The sequence below is a fragment of the Achroia grisella genome, unplaced genomic scaffold (assembly GCF_030625045.1).
Source record: "Achroia grisella isolate CSIRO2021 unplaced genomic scaffold, CSIRO_AGI_Agris_v1 utg598, whole genome shotgun sequence".
Lineage (NCBI taxonomy): Eukaryota > Metazoa > Arthropoda > Insecta > Lepidoptera > Pyralidae > Achroia > Achroia grisella.
Window position 1 is genome coordinate 774,437 of NW_026712958.1, and position 15,696 is coordinate 790,132.

General features: G+C 36.7%; 1 protein-coding gene across 1 annotated transcript; it reads right to left on the reverse strand.

The window, feature by feature from the left end:
• Positions 1–1,330: 1,330 nt before the first annotated feature.
• LOC131848854 (required for meiotic nuclear division protein 1 homolog) lies at positions 1,331–15,271 on the reverse strand. The gene is made up of 8 exons (XM_059198801.1): positions 14,841–15,271; positions 13,059–13,214; positions 12,120–12,197; positions 10,525–10,602; positions 9,634–9,760; positions 7,700–7,855; positions 6,334–6,482; positions 1,331–1,779 (listed from the first exon to the last, which is right to left on the reverse strand). Exons 1-8 carry the CDS (start codon positions 15,209–15,211, stop codon positions 1,680–1,682), a joined length of 1,215 nt encoding a protein of 404 aa, XP_059054784.1. The 5' UTR covers positions 15,212–15,271; the 3' UTR covers positions 1,331–1,679.
• Between the last annotated feature and the right edge of the window lie 425 nt (positions 15,272–15,696).

The window sequence follows — 15,696 nt, forward strand, 5'->3', positions numbered from 1 at the left end:
CTCCACGGAAACTATCGTGATAAATTGACCATGTCAGATAGATCACCACGATGATTCTCCATGGAAACTATCGTGATAAATTGACCATGTCAGATAGATCACCACGATGATTCTCCATGGAAACTATCGTGATAAATTGACCATGTCAGATAGATCTCCACGATGATTCCCCCTGGAAACTATCGTGATAAATTGGTGAATTTGTCACGATGGGCTAACTGACCTGACCTCATGCTCATCTTACCATCCTCCACTGGTGTCCCACCAGCGTAAACCGTTAGCACAGACAGGTGCAACATTCCATTATCATACAATAAAAAAAATTGAAAAAAATACATATCACAAATCTATTAGGTAAAATAATAAAAAAAATATCAGACCTGTATCAAATATGACTAAATATGATTATATACCACTGAGGTCGTCTCAGTGGTCTAGCGGTACAGCAGTAAAAGTACATCGCTTTACATCCGATGGCCGCGGGTTTCCTCGCACGGTGCAAACATTTGTGTTCATGAGTATGATAGTTTTATTGATGTCTTTGTATATTATGTATACTCATATATTACCCTTTTTGTCCAAATCACCGTTCATAGGCCGCCATTTTGTGTTCCACTACTCGAAAAACCGGTAGTGGTATCAGAAATAAGAAAAGAATAGAATACATAATTTTTTTATTCAAACAAACATAAATATAAGCACTTTTATAAATCATATTTATTTTTTTAATCTACCACTCATTCGGAAAGGTCAAGAACGAGTGTTGCTCTTTTAAATAGTTTAGTTTCTTCTAATATTTATATCATTACATAGTATAAAACAAAGTCGCTGTCGCTGTCTATCCCTATGTATGCTTAAATCTTAAAACTACTCAATGGATTTTGAAGTTTTTTTTAATTGATAGAGTGATTCAACAGGATGGTTTATATATAATACATGTACACCCGTGCGAAGCCGGGGCAAGTAGCTACTTTTTCTATAATTTCTTTATATCAGAACAAACAAAACGGAATGGTAACAGTCAATAATACTTAATTACACACCTTATATATATATATATATTACATGATATAGAATCAATATTGAATGTACTACACTGTATCCAAAAAGGTTTAGAACAAGTTCTCTTACTTTATGTCCCAAATAGATCTTTCTTAAATTATATTCACATAGGTTTCTATAATGGACCAGTCTTGAATTATGTTTGCCTACGTTTCCAGAATAGGACCAGTCTTGGATTATATTCACTTATATGTAAGGATAGGACCAGTCGTGTATTATGTTCACTTACGGTTCTATAATGGACCAGTCTTGGAGTATGTCCAGAATAGGACCAGTCTTATATTATGTTCACTTATATGTATAGTTATTTTTAAACTTTCGTGTATAATATACATTATTTAAATTATTAACCGGGTCTTTATTAAGTGATATGTATGTGTCCAGAATAGGAACAATCTTATATTATATTAATTTACGTTTCCAGAACAGACTAATCTTGTATCGTACGTGTCCAGAATGGATCAGTCTAGTTATGATCATGTATTTATATATTTATACTGGACGAACATTAATAATGATTCTTTGGAAGCGAACAAACTTATGCGATCAGAATAAGCACAATCTAAAATAATTTAGAATTCACTAACTTACATCTAAAACAACTTAGATTCACTAACTTAAGTGTCCAGAATGGATAAATCTTGGAACAAGTTCTCTTCTACTTCGCTGGTAAAGGTGCGGCGCTCGGGGCCCCGTCGATGGTCGCGTGTGTAGGTCCTGCATAAGAGAGGGGAATGATTTTTTTTTTACCTACTCTAATGCTGTTGGCCGCAGCTGGCCTTTACAGCTTCACAGGACGATAGGGGACGAGTGCAGATGGCACTTCAAATCAAAGGAAGGACTTATGGAACGGCTGTAGCCACCTCCTGCCTGGCCGATACGACTGTAGTCTGAAAGCACCACTAGGGGTTCCAGGCCGTCGTAATTTCAATTCCCGTTTGAATTGGACGGGGGATCGATCGAAGGGGGATTTCACTCATAAATAGTTTTCCATTTATATAAATAAAATGGCTAATAAGCTAATGATTTGATAATAGTAAGTAGGAACCAACCCTCCACCAACCCATGTAGTAAGTACCAACCCCCTTTTTTTTTATGTAGTAAGTACCAACCCTCCACCAACCCATGGCCATTCCAACCTCTCGGTTATACTGGCCGAATCTACGGGGAATGCACGCAACTCTTGACCCCTACAAATTATTTCAACTCCTGTCCTTTCTGTAGTAAGTACCAACCTTCCACCAACCCATGGCCATTCCAACCTCTCGGTTATACTGGCCGAATCTACAGGGAATGCACGCAACTCTTGACCCCTACAAATTATTTCAACTCCTGTCCTTTCTGTAGTAAGTACCAACCCTCCACCAACCCAAGGCCATTCCAACCTCACGGTTATACTGGCCGAATCTACGGGGAATGCACGCAACTCTTGACCCCTACAAATTATTTCAACTCCTGTCCTTTCTGTAGTAAGTACCAACCCTCCACCAACCTATGGCCATTCCAACCTCTCGGTTATACTGGCCGAATCTACGAGGAATGCACACAACTCTTGACCCCTACAAATTATTTCAACTCCTGCCCCTTCTGACGCACTCTCCCCCTTCAGGGGCAGCGGACGAAACAAGTTCACCTACATCATATCCCGTGTGCTGTTCGCATATAGATTTTGCAACAACTTGAATAATAAAAACCCTAGAATATTTCACACAGCGCCATCTAGTTCCAAGCTAAGAAATATGTTTTTTTTTTTTTTATTTATGGAAGATAATGCTATGATGTTCCCGCCTGCGCTAACGGTTTACGCTGGCGGGGCACCAGTGGAGGATGATAAGATGAGCATGAGGTCAGGTTAGTTAGCCCATCGTGACAAATTCACCAAGAATTTATCGATTTTACGATGGTTTCCAGGGGGAACCGCGTGGAATGTTGTATGTACTGAGTTGTCTAACTAAAGCTCTGCTTAGCTGTATGTACTGAGTTGTCTAACTAAAGCTCTGCTAGCTTATCGCTAGATGGCGCTGTGTGAAATGTCCAGGGCTTGGGGAGGAAAGGGGATTGTTAGTAATGTGAACTGATGAACTATTGCTATCATGTACCATGTCAGGTTGACCTCTACGCGGTTTCCTCTAGAAACCATTATGATAAATTCTTGAATGATGAATTTGTCACAATGGGCTAACTGACCAGACCTCATGCTCCTCTTATCATCCTGCACTGGTGCTCCGCCAACGGAAACCGTTAGCGCAGGCGGGTGCACCATTATCATCTTTTTTTTTTATACCACGTAGGTGGCAAACAAGCATACGGCCCATCTGATGGTAAACGGTTACCGCAGCCTATGGACGTCTGAAACACCAAAAAGCATCTCTTTCCAATATCAGCATTCTCTTTTCTACAGACCTCAGGAGAATCAACCATTCGCCCATTCACCGCTAAAGTTAATACTAGTTACAATATAAAAATAAATACTAAATAATAATTCATAATTAATTCCAATATTATTTATTTATTTAACAAGACCATTCGGCATATTTTATAACTACTAAATATTTTATGTACATATCTACATAGTATAAAAATAAAATGCCAGCAATATAACACCAAGAATTACTTATTTATATAAATAAAATAACAAATCTATATCTTACATTATATATTAATGACTAATCTACAGTTTACTTATATATATAAAGTTATTACTTATACAAAAAATATATAAACAAAATATTTGACATTTTCAAAATGCATAACCCTGCATTATTATAGTATGAAGTGTCCTCTATTCCCCATGCTCAAGTTAAATTATTCAAACTAATGTCAAGTTATCTCATATATAAAATTCTCGTGTCACAATGTTAGTTACCATACTCCTCTTAAACGGCTTGACTGATTTTTATAAAATTGTATATGCATATTCAGTAGTTCTGAGAATCGGCTACTATATATTTTTCATACCCCTAGAGTGATAACACTTATCACTCCACCCCTAACATTATTTTTTTATTTTTTGGGCAAAATTTTTTATTTATTCATTAAAATACATACAACCCTAAATTTTCACCCTTCTATCACCAACTCCTATTTTTTTATATCGTTATTAATTTATATGGCAAAACAACGTTTGGCGGGACAGCTAGTATTTTATAAAAATATATCAAACATACATTAAATACTTTAAACATATATCTGTAATTACTATTATTTGACGTCCTCGTTCAGCACACCGTCTCAATTCCGATGGTCGCGGGTTCGATTCCTCGCACAGTGCAAACATTTGTATTCACGAGTACGATTGCTTGTATCGTTCTGGGTGTTTTCTGTGTACATTACGTATGTATTTAGAAAACCAAATCTAAGTATTTATATCAGTTGTCTACTCCAGTAGTAGTAACAGTAACTCGGCGTAGCTTGTGACTAGATGGCGCTGTGTAAATTCAAATTCAAATTCAAATTCAAAATATCTTTATTCATGTAGGTCTATTACAGACTCTTATGATATGTCAAATCTACCGTCAGTTCGGAATGATTTCGAGATGAGAAGAACTGACAAGAAACTCAGCTCGTATTTTTTTTTTTTAATGTTCAGAGATCGTTCAGAAAATCGTTCAGAGATATTATTATTAGTAAATTAATTAATATTATACATACATTAATACAATATGTATATAACTAAATAATAAACTTATAAATGTGTATGTTAAATATAAATTAGTAATATAATCTATATACAGTCGCACTCAGAGTCGTCTAATAATTAATTAATAATCTGCGTTGTTCAGATTTTAAATAATTTTTTACCCATGATTAGCAACAGTAATCTCTGTTTGCCCTATGGTCGACTGGGAGAAATGCCTTATGGTGTTAAGTCCGCCATATACCTTTATTTTTTTTGTATTTAGCATTAAGTTATTATAAATAAAAATAAAAGTAAGTTACAATTAAGTTAAATGACAGGTCGACCCTTACTTAAATATCAATGAGGTAGCTAATGAATCCTTGAATTTTGTCTATAGGAGGTACGGCTCATTATCAGATTTATTGATATTTAACTAAATATTTATTTGAGTTAGTTTAACGTCTCTAAGTGCGGCGGTTAGTTTAGTTTATTAGTTTATTACCTTAAATTATACCCGTGCAATTATTACATTATATATTGATAATTAAACTACTTATATTATATATATAAACTTCAAGTAAGTAACTATAGCATAATGTTAACAATTCACAATAATAACTGCTTTGAAATGCAATAATATATTATCTCAAAAAATATAGATAATGCAACAACGAAGAAAAATTACAGTATATTGTCTGTCTGTTTGTTTGTCATTATATAGTATAAAACAAAGTCGCTGTCGCCGTCTGTCCGTCAATATGTATTCTTAAATCTTAAATACTACGCAACGGATTTTGAAGCGTATTTTTTTAATAGATAGAGTGATTCGAGAGGAAGTTTTATATGTATAATACATGTACACCCGTACAAAGCCGGGGTGGGTAGCTAGTGATGTATAAAGTATAAATAAAATTGACTGTTTAGATATTCTTTCAACTACATATAATTACAATATCAGCCTGTTGTTTATAGTATAGGAGACAAACGAGCTTGCGGCACACCTTATAAGTGATTACCGCCGCCCATAAGCATAGGTTGTACGGGAGATATCATGTCTATATATATATATATATATATATATATATATATATATATTTCCGGCAGATTGCCGGGCGACAACTGAGCGAGAGGGCTGAATGTAAAAACACGCTGCCACTCGCGCTGCCAGTCCTTTGACTCGCGCACGAAAAACCGACAATCGAGGGAGCGCCGGGCAGCGCGAGTGGCAGCGCCAATGGCATGGGAAGTGTTTCCACTCGTGTTTACACTCTCGCGCTGCTCACTTCCGTGCTCACTTCCCTGCCCACTCGGGCTGAGTGTAAATTGGGCATAACACTAGCTATGCCCGCGAATTCGCGCAGCGCACGCAAAGGAAGCCCTCAAATATGAATAATGTTCGCCGTTTTTGCTACATTTTTCACTGATGCTTCACTTCTATTGGTAGCGTAATGTTATATAGCTTAAAGCCTCGACAAATGTATACAATAAAAAAAAATCAATTCTAACCAGCACTTCCTGAGATTAGCGCGTTCAAACAAACAAACTCTTCAGCTTTATAATATTAGTAGGTATATATATCTTCCACATCTGTACCCTCGAAGTACGCACTCATCGGCAGCTAAGTAAGGACATCAACGGTCCTGATGGTATACCTCTCGTACAGATGCAGCAGCTCGAAGCAGACCTCGGCGAGGATCAGCGCTATCACCATCCACTCGAGGCGAACGTGGTGCCTGTCTGCTGCCCAGGATGAAAGCAGCTCCAGGAGTTCGACGCAGTGGGCCAGGCGTTCGTTTAACACCTGCAAATGTCAGATTTGATTTACTAGAGTTATAGATCTGGAATGACCTAGGTAAAAATATATATTTTTGTATCTATTGTAATATGCTTACACTGTCGGCTGTAATCACTATTTCATTGTCAGATTATTGTCATATATTTATGTGTATGGTATATTTTTGTGTATATTTGTAGGAATATTTATGTATTTACATGTGTCTATATATATATATATATTCATGTATATTCTATAAAATATTATAATATTGTTTGCACCGCCAACAACTTACCTCTGCACAACTCATGGTTGCCTGGTAGAAAATGCCATTAGGTGTTAAGTCCGCCATATGTACTTTTTACCTATGTATGACGTGCATTAAAGTTATTTAAATAAATAAATAAAATAAATAAATTTAGTACTATATTTCTGTCGGTAGTTGGTCTGAGTGAGTATTTCTGTCTAGCCAGTTTTAACCGCTAAGTAGGCTAGTTTAAGTTGCTAAGTAGCTGTGTTTTGTTCTAGTTCATATTTATTTATTTCATTCATTCATTCATAATTTAAGAGCTGTGCTCTTGTCGGTGGAGCTCCCGTCACCATCCACGATCTTCTATCAGTCATTTCAGCTGTTGATACGACACGACTCCAACTTTTTCTTTAACTTGCTTGATATAGCTGTGACTTGGTCTTCCTCTTCCTCTCTTTCCATCTATTTTTCCTTCAATAATGTTATTAATTAGTTGGTCGTGTCGTATCAAGTGCCCTAATATTTTTCCCCAACATTTCTTTATTTATTTATATAATCTTTATTGTGTAATGTTTGGTATATAAAAATTACAATAACAAGAAATATATGTATATATATTATTAAAAAATGTGTGTTTTTATGGGTTTCGGATGCGCATGTTTTAATTAGTATATTGTTATTATCTATACATATAAATAAAATTAGAGTGTCTGTTCGTAATATTGAAATACTCTTTTTTTATTACATGCATATGAATATAAATACGGTGGTACATACACTAAATAAACTTTTTTTACAATTTTTGTCTGTCTGTCTGTTTGTTCCGGCTAATCTCTGAAATGGCTACGCCGATTTTGACGGGACTTTTATTGGCAGGTAGCTGATGTAATAGGGAGTAACTTAGGCTAGGCTACTTTCATTTTAGAAAAATAAAGTTAAATTCGATGCGGACGAAGTCGCGGGAACACCTAGTCTGTAATATAATAACACTCACCCTGGTCCGTCTCGGTATGGTGAAGTATGCGACAGTGCTGGAGTACAACCGCTCCAACTCCTCCTGCTCCCAGTAGAAGTCCGGGGTGTCCAGCAGATCAGATTCAACGTTGAGTGTGTGCCGTAACGCGAACAACTCGCCTAGTTTACGCACCACCTATAACAATCTTAATATTAATATATGTTTGGGAAACTACTCTGCTACCAAAATGTTAGGGAAAGTAAAAGTACTTTTTAGTACTTATATATATATAGGGAAAAATTTGTGTGAGCGTCAGTCACGTACCTGTATGGTTCTGCGGATTTCTTGGGCTTCAGGGTCTCGAAGATATCGTCGCTAGCTTTCCAGTTTCACAGTAGGTTTCACAGTTTCACAGTTCTAATTTATTTTAATTCACAACACAATGCGCGCGCGTCATGGCCGCCGTACAGTCGGTTCAGTTACTGGGTAAGGGAGGGGAAGTAAAAGCGCGGGAACAGAAACTAACGGACTCTAATATAATAATCTGTGCTTACGATGTTACAGGGTAGATTTTGAACAATATATAAAGTTTGTAAGTATGGATGTTTGTTACTCTTTCACGCAAAAACTACTGAACGGATTTTAATGAAACTTTATAGTAATATAGCTTATGCATCGCCATAACACATAGGCTATATTTTATATTGAAACTAGCTACTCGCCCCGACTTCGCACGGGTGTACATGTATTATATATATAAACCTTCCTCTTGAAAGACTATCTATAAAAAAAACCCCAGCTCCACCAGCTCAGACTGCCCGTCACCTAGCTACCGTCGCCACCAGCTCCACTATATATACACAAGGAATCTACCTCATTCTTCTGGACCTGGCAATGGTACCTGACGGCGACCACCAACTCCTCCAACCGCGCAGACTGCCCGTCACCTAGCTACCGTCGCCACCAGCTCCACTATATACACACAAGGAATCTACCTCCTTCTTCTGGACCTGGCAATGGTACCTGACGGCGACCACCAGCTACTCCAACCGTGCAGGCTGCCCGTCACCTAGCTACCGTGGCCACCAGCTCCACTATATATACACAAGGCACCGACCTCCATCTTATGGACCTGCGCTATGGTAGCTAACTGCGGCCCTCAACTCCTCCAACCGTGCAGGCTGCCCGTCACCTAACTACCGTCGCCACCAGCTCCACTATATACACACAAGGCATCTACCTCCTTCCTCTGGACCTGGCAATGGTACCTGACGGTGACCACGAACTCCTCCAGCCTCCAGACTGCCCATAACCTAGCTACCGTGGCCACCAGCCCCACTATATATACACAAGGCACCGACCTCCTTCTTATGGACCTGCGCTATGGTAGCTAACTGCGGCCCCCAACTCCTTCAACCGTGCAGGCTGCCCGTCACCTAGCTACCGTCGCCACCAGCTCCACTATATACACACAAGGAATCTACCTCCTTCTTCTGGACCTGGCAATGGTACCTGACGGCGACCACCAGCTCCTCCAACCGCGCAGACTGCCCGTCACCTAGCTACCGTCGCCACCAGCTCCACTATATACACACAAGGAATCTACCTCCTTCTTCTGGACCTGGCAATGGTACCTGACGGCGACCACCAGCTCCTCCAACCGTGCAGGCTGCCCGTCACCTAGCTACCGTGGCCCCCAGCTCCACTATATACACACAAGGAATCTACCTCCTTCTTCTGGACCTGGCAATGGTACCTGACGGCGACCACCAGCTACTCCAACCGTGCAGGCTGCCCGTCACCTAGGTACCGTGGCCACCAGTTCCACTATATACACACAAGGCACCGACCTCCTTCTTATGGACCTGCGCTATGGTAGCTAACTGCGGCCCCCAACTCCTCCAACCGTGCAGTCTGCCCGTCACCTAGCTACCGTGGCCACCAGCTCCACTACATATACACAAGGCACCTACCTCCTTCTTCTGGACCTGCGCGATGCCGGTGCGGCGCATGCGCCCCGTGTGGTAGCTAACGCCGGATGCCAACGCCTCCAGCCGAGCCTCCCACGCTCCCAGCCGTGCACTCTGCGCCATCGCCTGGCTACCGTCAAATAAAATCAAATGTAATCATAAATCATTAATGTAGGACATTGTGGCCGCTTATGAACGTCAAGTTTTTTGTATTAATATTTTTTCTGTATCGTCCAGTTCAGTATACAGATTCAATTAAGAAGAACTCAGGCAAGAAACTGAGCTAAATTTCTTTTTTTAAAGTCAAATTAAAAGTTAATTACAATGTATATTTCTATAGGAACAACTATTGCCATGTACGTTTGTTATTTAATTATTTAGTGAGTAATAGGCTTTGCTCAATAAATATGATTTAACAAAAGTTTTAAATTTATTTAAAAGTATTTATTTTTTTATATAAATGTGTAAAATTACTAAAAAATATATAGCAACCCTAACTTTATTTATAATCTATGTAAATGTACATTGTGATGCGGATCTAAAACAAAAATACTCTGTATTCCCTCTCCCTCTCATGAAAAAGCATTTCTTTTTTTCGGTCTACTCTAATGCTGTTGGCCGCAGCTGGCCTTTACAGCTTCACCGGACGTTAGGGGGCGAGTGCAGATGGCACTCCAAACCAAAGGAAGGACTTATGGAGCGGCTGAAGGCCAACTCCCGCCTGACGGATACGACTTTAGTGTGAGGGCACCACTAGGGGTTTGAAACTCGGCTCAGGCCGTCGTAATTTAGATCCCCGTTTGAATTGGACGAATAATATTTATCCAATGCATTACATGTGTTTATAAATTAAATAGACTGCATGTTAACAACTGCCAACAATAAGATACTCACCTGAATGTATATCTCTCCAGAGAATTATCCTTATTTGGCACCATCACAAAGCATGGTTCTTGTAAATAACATTTCTTTCTGTAAATAATAAATAACATGTTAAACTGATGAACAATCTGACAGCCCACGTGACGGTCAGTGCTAACCGCCTATATACATATATTTATTTATTTATTAATTTTCTCATTTTCAAACGTACAAGTGTTATAAAGTTGATTATACATTAGACCCCGCACTAGGCGAACCTGTATCGCGAGACTCCACAAAAGAATTGCCAAATAATTAACTATTACAGATCAGTGAGTAGAGTAGACGTGAAATATCAGACGAATTAAGATATTTTAGTTTGATTTCATAAAAACATACCAGATCAATCGTTGATTACATAAAAATTAAATTAAATAAACAGAAAAAACAAAATACAATAAAAAGAGAAAGAGAAGGGAAGAGAAACAGGCAGGAAGAGTTTCGGGTAGAACCTACTCCTGCCTTCAGACGCTCCATAAATCCTTCCGCATGTTTAGAGTGCCCTGCAATAGTTCGATGAAGCTGTAAAGGCCAACTGCCAACAATGTTAGAATAGTTATAAAAAAGATCATCAGGTTATAACGTGACGCCCACAGTCTCATGCCTTATCATTCCGCAGAAGTACGGTATCATGTCTCTGTATACCCTATAATTACACTGTCCTTCAACCATAACACAATTTACAATGCAAATATTAACTAAAAATCAGCACTGTAGTGATACGCTTCGGCACCAGCTGAGTGGAGGCTCTTTCAGCTCATAGCGAAATATTAGTTTTAAGTTTTAGTTTTTACTCTGTAGGTACTATAATGACGATTTGGAGGAGGCCTGTGTCACATGACAGACTGTTGACATCTCCTGATACTATCAGGACCTTTTTTTATAACATTTTTTCTCGACTTTCACCGGTAATCTTGGTATGTACAGGCCTAAGCCAAGTACATAACAATGTTCTAGATCAGGTGGATATACCATAATACAAATGTAGGCCTAATCTGTCTGTAGAAACTTTCTAACAATGCGGCATGTATTTAGAACTACAGCCTTCTGTAGTTGGCAGTATATATTAGGGGGCAAGTTCAGGGTATTTAGTGACTGATGCATGTGTTTCGGTATGACACCTGTAGTTGAGAGGACGATTGGGACTATTGTTACTTTTTGTAAGTGCCAGAATCGGGTTATTTCTGTTTGTAATTCTTTATATTTTGATATTTTTTCGGCTATCGTATTTTGCAGGTTATGTGTGTTGGGGACAGCGATATCAATCAGGTATCCAGTTTTGTTAGTTTTGTTTATTAGTCGATTAATATTATTTTTTAAACTTAAAAAAATTCTCATCTAAGTAAGTACATCTAAGTTCTACATCTAAGTAGGGTAAGTTGCCATCTCTTCACCTTAAGAGGGGCTTAAGGAGAAGAGATGGCAACTTACCCCCGGCAGATTTATTATTATTATTATATATATGTTTTATATATCTCCCTTTCTACATGGGTAATATTATTATTATTATTAAATTGATTATTTATCCTTCGTTGCTGGAAGTATTAAATTTAAATTAAAGCACTTACGCATTTGGTTGATAAAAATAGCTCATAACTTCTCGTTCTCTATCCACCACATCGGCTGGGTAACTCTCGATTTCGTATCTGGAATAAGGAAATAAACAATTACGTATATTGAAAGTTTAAATCACTTATAGATGATGAGAGGGTGTGCAGCGTTCTTATATCACATGCCTCTTACTTGTTATACTGTAATTATTATATAAAAAAACATCTATTCAAAATAGCAACACACAAGTTTCTTGCTCATTCGTCTTGTGACGAATCTGCATTCCGAATGAGTGGTAGAATCAAAATATGACTATTCAAAAGTGCTTGTAATGAGTTTATTTGAATAAAGATTATTTCTATTTCTTACCCACTAAAAGCCACACCTACTTTCTACTTATATAACTAATAATTTTCCCACCATTTTTACTTAGTTAAATGATATAATAAACTAGCTGTCTCGGTAAACGTTATCATCATCTGCTTCTTCCTTATCCCATTCATTTGTGATCGTCGTAATATGTTTTTCGCTTCCATTCATCCCTGTTCGCAGTCATCGCGTTATTTACTCCCTTTCTCACCATATCATCTTTCACACAGTCCATCCATCTCTTTTTCGGCCTTCCTCTGCCCTTATAACCATTCTAACGGCAAACGTTATATTGCCATATAAATTAAAATTGCTATTAAAAAATAGAGATTGATGTTAGAAGTGTGAAAATTTAGGGTTGTATGTATTTTTCAATTCTAAATAATAATAACATAACATATTGTCTAAAAAATAAAAAAATATATCTAGGGATGGATATCCCTTAGGGGTATGAAAAATAGACAGTAGCCATTTCGCAGACCTACTAAATATGCATGTAAAATTTCATAAAAATCGATCAAGCTGTTTGGGAGGAGTATGGTAACTAACATTGTGACACAAGAATTTTATAAGATAATGAACCTTACTTCTTAATAAATTCCAAAACATTTGATGCCTCCAGTACAGAACAGTTCCAGAAGACTACAGCACCCTCGCTGAAGAATATGATCTCTCGTGGTTCATCACCAACACTGTACACAGCATTAGCGACTACCACATCACCGATCTCTTGTGCTTGTAGTCTGAAAACCAATAAATGGAACATCAACTGAAGTGGCCACCAGAGTGGTTATAAACACCATTTTTTAAAGATAATGAATTTATTTGTAAATTTTTTATATTTAGCTATAAATTTATTATAAAATAGAATTAGAAGACATTCAAGTATTACGTTATTATTATTATTTATTACAATTATTTATCCCCAACCCCTTAATGATGATTTTTTAATTTGTATTATGTGATACAGAACCCACTGCAGTTCTAGATGGGCTAAGATCTTTTTGAAGATTATAGACAGATTCAGAGAGTCAAAATCTGCATATAACAAACATACAAATACTTTATAACATACAAATACATACAAATTTAAGTACCACTATGTATGATTGTTTATATTATTTATATAGTATGATTATTTATATTAATGTAATCTAATTATGTATAACTCAAAGGTGACTGACATAGTGATCTATCAACGCACAGCCCAAACCACTGGACGGATTGGGCTGAAATTTGGCATGCAGGTAGATATTATGACGTAGGCATCCACTAAGAAAGGATTTTGATTAATTCTACCCACTAAGTGATAAAATAGGGGATGAAAGTTTATATGAAACTTTGTCAATTTTAAACCAATCGGGCTGAGACTTTGCATGCATAAAGCTACTATGACGTAGGCATCCCTTAAGAAAGGAGTTTGATAAATTCCACCCTTAAGGGGATAAATTAAAACAAGCGAAGCTGTAGGCAAAAGCTAGTAATTTCATATTACTTTGTACTTTTTAGACACAGTGGAGTATATGAGTTATCATCTAATTCTCTCATGATAAAAATAAATAATTGAAATTATAACTGAACAAATTATAATGATAAGTAATAACCACTACTTAAAATGGTAATGTACATTTAAATAGAAATTTATTGTATCATAACATGGGTGATTATTGTATTTTGTTTTTTATTTATTTATAAAGCTTTATTGCACATTTAAAAATATATAGGTATTATTTTTAGTTCTTATTTAATTTTGTAAGTAATCCTGAATACTAGTTTATTAGTTTGTAATCTTGTTAATTTATTATCAATTTATATGTTTACTTTGTCAGTAGTAGTTTAGAATTTAAGTGCTACCATTGTCATTGATGTCTTACTGTATTAATTTACTAATAAAGGCTATAACAGAATAGCAGAGAGGGTGGACTCACTGCCCCCTCTAAGTTGTCTGGTTCATTACTTTTAAATTTTATTATTATATAAGCAGCATAGACACAATTCATAGATATTATTGAGAATAGGCGAGGAAAAATGTTGAGGCACTTGATACGACACGACAAACTAATTAAAAATATTATTGAAGGAAAAATAGATGGAAAGAGAGGAGGGGTACCAAGACACAGCTACATTAAACAAGTTAAGGAAAAACTTGGAGTTGTGTTGTATCAACAGCTAAAAAGACTGATAGAAGATTGTGGAAGGTGGCGGGAGCTCCACCGACAAGAGCATACTAAAGTTAATTTATGTATGAATGAATGAATAAGCAGCGATTGCATTAGTTTTTATTTGAGACAAATAAATATGATGATTATTATTTTTATAATAGATAGGTATTATTGCATCATCCATTAAAAACTGATGTGAAACCTTACGTTCCGGGTTCATACAGCTTCTGTTGTACCAGTGCCTCCTTCAAGCCCTTCAGATCGTACGAGTTTGCTGTAGCGTAAGCCATTGTCAAATAATGTCCCTCTTTCTGCGGTAAATCTTCCAAAGCAGCTTTCTTGTAGATGGTCTTCTTTTTCAATGGTATACTAGAATTGTCTAGTGCTACAGTAGGATGTATGGCATCACTAGAATAATTTCTAACAAATCCTCTCCGGACTGAGGAAAATAAATCGTTTTTTGACTGGAAAAAGTTTATATTCGTACAAGCGGCTTCCGTTGCAATAGCTACGTTTAGACATCTTCCTGAAGATGTCCGTAGCATGTTAAATGCAATTCTTGATAAATACACCGTCATTGTGTTGGTTGAAAGATATAAATCGTAAAAAAATATGCTTGTTTTTCGAAACTATTATATAAATTGAGGTTATGTGATTATTATGACAGTTTGTTTTTTTATACTTTTTTTTTCTACACTTTACGGCACTGAGGTCTTTATGAAGCTTATAAAGCTGTGTATACATGGACCGCTTTATCTTTTCACACACAGATACTTTATTATTATAGATGCAATGTAAAATAACAAATGACCCAACACGATTTGAATTATATACTATCACAAACTCTATACAAATACATACTATGAGTTATTCAAATCAAATCAAATCAAATTTATTTTACATAGGTTTAGATTAGTTGTTATTGTAATATAATGTCCCATTATGTTTTGCCTCGTTAGGCATGTAAAATATATAAATATTAAATATTATTTAATTATTAAATCAATTGTCATCAGAGATATAAATACATATTATTATTATTACACTGCATATTTATTATTCA

What these genes read in the sequence shown, in the direction of transcription:
- LOC131848854 (XM_059198801.1), bottom strand. Translation starts at nt 15,211, where the DNA reads ATGACGGTGTATTTATCAAGAATTGCATTTAACATGCTACGGACATCT. An exon ending in TATTTTTATCAACCAAATGC is followed by an intron (nt 10,603 to 12,119) that starts GTAAGTGCTTTA and finishes TATTATTTACAG; the next exon opens with AAAGAAATGTTATTTACAAG. An exon ending in CGCAGGTCCAGAAGAAGGAG is followed by an intron (nt 7,856 to 9,633) that starts GTAGGTGCCTTG and finishes AGATTGTTATAG; the next exon opens with GTGGTGCGTAAACTAGGCGA.